At 43.2% G+C, this 6,373-nt stretch overlaps 1 protein-coding gene across 4 annotated transcripts in view; it reads left to right on the top strand.

The window, feature by feature from the left end:
• The first annotated feature begins 3,714 nt into the window (after nt 1-3,714).
• The window catches only part of PTPN2 (protein tyrosine phosphatase non-receptor type 2), a 130,225-nt gene continuing 127,566 nt past the window's right edge, over nt 3,715-6,373 (top strand). The window contains exon 1 of one of the 4 annotated variants that reach the window (XM_037025723.2): nt 3,715-4,006. In XM_037025723.2, coding sequence (XP_036881618.1) covers nt 3,938-4,006 — 69 coding nt within the window. In that variant the 5' untranslated portion in view covers nt 3,715-3,937. The remainder of the gene's footprint in view (nt 4,007-6,373) is intronic. The other 3 variants (XM_037025735.2, XM_037025726.2, XM_037025731.2) reach the window with 3 other exon arrangements.

Genomic DNA, 6,373 nt, shown 5'->3' with positions numbered 1-6,373 from the left:
GAGTAACTGTATGTCTTTTCATTGATGAATTCAATACATTTACATTTAGAGTTATTATCAATAGATATGTTCTTTGTTTTTCTCTTTTCTAACAATTTCAGTAAAATGTTTTAAAAAAAATATGTGTTTGTACTTAATTAAAGCTCCATCCTCATGGGAAACTGAGCAACACAACAAATATCTGCCCAGCTCTGTAAGTGTATGTCTCCTGTAAGAACAGCTAGCTTTTGGCTGTATATTGAAACTCCTTTGGAGTTCCAGTTGTTGGTTCCAAGGGTAGTAATAGAGTTTGCCCTGAAAGGGATATAAACTCCTCATGTTAATCATCATTTGGGGAATTGGAGTTTCTTAGACAGAAACTGAAATTCAGAAGGCAGGCCTTATTCCAGTGAAAGAAGGGACTCTAAATTCTTGCTATGGCCCCTTTCCTTTGGTCTAAATGAGTGGTTCTCAGCTTGTGGGCTGCAGAAGCTGAAGGCGCCAAGATATTGCCATTAACTCAAATATATAATCCACCAAACAGTACCTGTACAATTAATAAATATTCACATATAATTACTATTATTTAAAAATACAGATGGATGATTTTTAAAAAACAGAAATTCACTTAAAAATAATTTTTAAATTAATAGACTTTGTTCCTTATATATTTTGTCAAATATTTAAAAGTATGTACACAATAGTAAACTACTATCATGGCACTTCAACAATTTGGGGGTAAAAGCTAAGCCTGATAGTTATGAATCTTGAAAACTTTTGATGTTGACTTCAAAGTGGGCAAGGTCTATCTATAGGTTTGTGGTTGTTGGAAATGGCAAGGTAGGAACCAGTTGGGTTGGGCATTATATGCTTAAAAGAACAGGCCATATCTTATAAATCGAATATCTAGAAGCAAGCTACTCTCTCATGTGTTCTGTTCATGTCTAAGCTTTAGGAAAGCTCTGTTCTTCTAGAGCAATAGTTTTAAAACTTCAACATGTAGAAGAATCCCATGAAGATCTTGTTAAAGCAGTTACCTGGACTCCATCACCAGAGATTGATTAGTAGGTTGGGGTGAGGCCTGAAATTTGCATTTTTAACAAGCTCACCATTGATGGAAAAGGCTGGTGTGAGAACCACAGAGTCAGACTTGCAGCTGTTCTCAGACAAGTAAGACACACTGTTAGAAGGGCAAGCACTACTCACACCAGGGAGGTTGACAAGTGAGTTCCAAAGAATTGGTAAATATCTGGTGACAAGAATTGTTGATTTGAAATCAAGATGCCCTTCCTTTCAGAGGAAACCCCCACCATTGCCAACCTTGGAGGAAATCAGTTGATCTTAAGTGGGCAAACAGGTTGCTTTTCCTTCATAAAACAATATGTCTTTTCAGGTTGCAAAGCAATCTGATGCACTGATGGATACAGAAGAGACTAAGAACAAGTCTCCCCAGAATGTGGACTATTTTGAGCTGAAGGTCATCAAGACCCAGCAGACTCAAGAAAATTTACTCTCTCCCTTAAACTACCTAGAAGAATTTAGATAGGGGACCTTGCCTAGAAACAGAGCTATTACCAAGAGATAACTTTTCTATCTTAATGACCTATCTATATGGCATCCAATTACAAAAATCTGCTCTTCATATTGTCCTGTGAATCCCCCCTTCTCCCCTTTGAAGCCCTAGGTCCCTACCCCACTCCTTAGCTCAAGGTGGCACAGAAACCTTAATTATTCTTATAAGGCCCCTGTACATATGCAAGTTTTTTCCTCTTTGTCTTACATTAATTTATTAAACCAGCCAAAGAACCTAGGAGGGAGAAGGAAAACATTCTCCTCCCCAGTAATGCCGACAATCATGGGCTATCCTGGGAGATACTATGCCTTTAATCTAAATGTTTCAGTGACAGAATTTCAGAAACCAGAACAATTAGGTTGTATTTCTGGAGTGCGCTTTCATGTATTCCAAAATTACATTAAGTAGAGATGCTGGTTGACTGCCTATTTTCTGTTAATACCATTTCTTCTAGATCCCACAGTGCTGTTTTATTTTTTAATCAGTGTTTTATTTTACATATGTAAGAACACTTTTTGTTCCAACTATTTCAGTCCTCTCAGGCAGCTCTGTCCCACAGAACTTCAATGATAGATATGTGTGCTCTGCAATACATCAGCCATAGGCTACATGTGGCCACTGAATATTTGAAATGTGGCTAGTACCACTGAGGAACTGAGGTCTTCATTTGTGTTTAAAGAAAAAAATTATTCATGACACTTGAAGATGATGATGTGAGGAAGACTTTATTGAAGGGGAAGGGACCACTGAGAAAGGAATAGAGACCACTGAAACGGATCTTGCAGTGGGGAAGATTGGGCTCAACTCTGAATACAGGAAAAGCATGTGGGAACTTACAGCCAAGGTGCAAGGTGGAGGGGTTGTGGATAAAGAATTACTAAGAGGTGTTAAGAAAGAAATTCAACTAAGTAAATTTTAAAGATCTTACTGGTTTTATAGAATTTATGAATTGGGCAACATCCAGTCTAGCAGATTAAAGGGAGCTCCAAGTACCTGTACAAACTGAAAGGCTTCTACAAGCAGAAGAAGGAACAAGTTAGTTATACTAGCAAAAAAAAAATATTTTTTTGGCTAGTACAAGATTACTTTAGGGGATGGCAGGGGCCTATCAGGTAAGGGTCTAACTAGTGCTGATCAGGTAATTCCTGACTCATCTTTTAAGAGTCCATTTCTAGAATCTTCTATTAACTTAATTAAGTCAAGTCTAGGTTTGGTGAGGCGGAGCTTAGCAAGTAACACCTCTGCCTGCTGTCTTGTTTTTAGCAGAGGAATGATTACGGCAATGCTGGCTAAATTGCCCTAAATGGATTCTTGCTGAAGGCTGGCCAGGGAGATCAGACATCACCTGGGGGGCTGTGGATGTGGAAACTGATTAAATATTAAGGGTGATCAGATATTGAGAGTGGAGGATTCTGGCTATAATTGGACACGCAGAGACAAACAGGGAAGTCCAAAAGGCAAGGCTAGTTGAAAAAGAGCTCAGAGGAACCTAAGTAGAGTTTAATCAAGGAGAGAATCTTTATTATTTCACTTAATTTTAATTGAAATTTAAATATCAGTATTGGACAGTACAGCAAAAAAATTTCAAACCTTTCACAGTTCTTATGAAGATAATAGAAGCACATGCGTTTACCAACTATGAATTATTTGAATTTTAAGTGAAGCAAGATGATTTCCGTAAGCAGCACATTTGCGTAGTAAGATGATCTGCTCTTTTTACAGGCAACACTAACTTTTAAATTGCGTAATGTTTACTTAATATGTAGTCTCCCTAACTCCAGGACAGAATGCTGCTTCTTTTGCTATAGTGGTTGATTTGGCACAAAACCTACCAGTGTAGAGGATCTGGTTTATATTCAGGAGCTGAGGAATTTGTTTCAAAGTTGGGCACAGGTCACTAAACTGACCTAGATGAAGTTTAAAATAACATTCAAATACCTCATTAAAAAAATTAAGAAAAGAGAAATGGGTCAGCAAGAAGGAAGAGGTCTCAGGAGATTTCTCCACCTGCTCCACTCCCAGTAAACTTAATGGTACCCCACCTCCCTCCATCCTAGCACCAGTCCCCAGTCCAGGAGCTGGCCGCCTCCTGCCCCAGGTCCCCGGACCGCAGCCTTTGGCCCCGCCCCCTGTCTACCTGGGCGCTCTCTGGACCACGCCTTCCCCGAGCCCCGCCCCGCATTCGGCCGACCCGCGTGCCGTGAGCTGGCGCGCTGACGTCCGACGCTCCAGGTACTTTCCCCGCGGCCGGCCGGGACCGGCGTGGGGGCGGGGCGGGGCGCTGAGCGCGCATGCGCCACAGCGCCAGTGCTCTCCCCGGATCGTGCGGGGCCTGAACCTCTCCGCGGGCGCAGGCTCCGCTCGCTCCAGCTCCATTCCGCCGCCATGTCTGCCACTGTCGAGCGGGAGTTTGAGGAACTGGATGCTCAGAATCGCTGGCAGCAGCTGTACCTGGTGAGTTGCAGGCCCGCGGAGCAGCCGCGGTCCTTCTTCGAGGATCCGGGCTCGCACCGCCGGCTCCCTCCCTCCTCCCCCGCCTCCCGCTCGGGACGGAAGTGGCGGCGCTCGGGCCGTGTCAGGGCTGCGCCTGCGCCGACCGAGCCCCTGGTCTCTTTTGAAAAAAAATTACTTCAGACAAGGGTGCTTCAGGCTCACAGTTTTAGAAGGCGGTGTCACAGCGGCGCCTAGTGGCGTGTGTGTACGTGCTCCGCCGCCCGGGAGGTCCCGGCGAGACCCGCTGGCCGCCCGAGGGGCGGTGGGGTTGTGGGCAGGGACGGCGCGTCGCGGCCGCTCGCTCGCCCGCCCTGGGCCTGGAGCTCTTTCCGCCCGCACCTTTGTGGCCCGCCAGGTGTTCGGTGCCCAAGGCGCAGCCCGCCCTCGTCTCGGTGTTTTGGTGGCTCTTGGGCCTCGCGAATGGTAGCGCCTAAGCCATAGTGGCGGCGACAGCTCGTGGCGGATCGGCAGTCTTAATTTTCTCAGAGCTTAGTGCCTCAGTGTGTGGGTCGTTCTCCACAGAGAGCTTCCAGAAACGAGAATAGCTGTGGTTTTAATAGTTAAAAGGAATAATACAGTGACGTTCACCTTATTTTCTTTGAGGCATTCTTTGTATGCAGTAAAATATATATGTATGTAGTTAAGCGAGCTTCTTAAATGTATACACCTTTGCAGGCACCACTCAAAATCACTTGTCCATTACCCCCGTGGGTGCAGTCATGTCCCCTTCTCCACCCCATCGCCACCACTGTTTTGATTTCTTACCACCATTCTAGTCTTGCCCGTCATCGAACTCGTGTAAATGGAATTATGTAGTTGAATTCTTGTGACTAGCTTCTCTAGGTCAACTATAGAAACTTTTCATTCAAACAGTATTTATTTCAAAGGATTTTATTGTCTGTTCACCACTGTTTAATTATTGGCATGTGATTCCTAAGACTGAATTGAATGTTTAGTTAAATGCTGCTGCCCTGTTGGGTTCGCTATGATGTGTACAGTAAAACAACAAGAAAAGGTTTTCCTGCAAATCTGGATTATCCTGGGTTTTCCCCTATTCCATTTAATTAGATAACAGTAAAAAATGTTTCTTTTGTCATTATGTTCAGAATGTAACATTTTCTTGAGCACATTAGCAGGAAGTATAATACCCTGATTCACATGGGTACAAAGTATGTTAAAATAGGGTACTAACTTTAAAGAATGCTGGTGAGGACTTTCCCAATTATAGAAAATTTTAAATGCTAATTCTAGTAGGAATCGTTATGTGAAAGCCTGTCAGCTGTGTCTTCTCCAGTTATATTTAAGAAGAGGCTACTGTCTCCCAAGTTGCTAGTAATATTTCAAAATAGATTTGAAAAGAGAAGGATGAATGCTGCAGCTTAATTCAACTTAACATTTTGGTTAAGCAGAATTTTCTTTTGTTTTTTTGGTATCACTCATGTTCTTGAAAACTGTAATCCCCCTCTCAACAGAAAAATGCACCAACACATACACTGAAAATGTCATGTTCCATTTCAAGGAGTTCAGGAAATTCTTCCATGTACTTGTGCCTAAGAATCCTTTAGTTTAGTGGGTAGTTGGTGCTCTTTATTATTTTTCCCCAGTGGATTAACAAGAGCATTTGGTTGGTCAGGAAAAACCATGCAGTGTACACTGGTGTTACAGTAAAAGTAGATCACAAACCAAGAAAGTTATGAAAACAAGTCTAGGAAGAGTTTAGACATTTTTCTTAGACTCTGGAGTATCCATTCAGCAATTCTACAAGTAGGTGTTGAGGGTCACTGGTATGCCAGCCCCTGCCCTGGGCCTTGGAGATTGAGCAGAGAATGCCACTGATAAAGTTTGCACTCTTGAGCTCATGTTCTGGACTGTGCTCTTTAGGGCCTCCCTGCAATTCCAAATTTTCATTCATTCACTCATAACACACCTATTACATGCCTGTGTTAGACTGAGACTGAGACCCTGCTTTCAAGGATCCAGCCTATTGGGGAGTTGGTAAATAGGGAAGCAGATAAAGACAAAAGTAATAAATGTGAAAGCTAGTGTTAAGTGCAGCATGCTGTTTCCCCTATATGGGTGCACCTGGGTGTTCTGGTGAAGCTTTCTGGAGGAAGGAGGGCCTTACCTAAGTCTTGAAGGACATGTTGTCCAGGTGAAGAGAATAAGGGAAGGAGAGAGAATTAGTGTTCCAGAGAAGGAAGAGATGTGCGCGAAGACACAGAACATAGAATGCAAGGCAACTTCCAACAGGTTAGCTGTTGAGTGTGGTGTGAAGTTGAGGTGCTGGAGAGATGGAGACATTAGGCTGAGAGTAAGAGCCTAGGAGAC

The sequence above is a fragment of the Manis javanica genome, chromosome 9 (genome assembly GCF_040802235.1).
Source record: "Manis javanica isolate MJ-LG chromosome 9, MJ_LKY, whole genome shotgun sequence".
Lineage (NCBI taxonomy): Eukaryota > Metazoa > Chordata > Mammalia > Pholidota > Manidae > Manis > Manis javanica.
The sequence above is the reverse complement of the archived record's forward strand: the minus strand, read 5'-3'. Positions and strand labels throughout refer to the sequence as shown.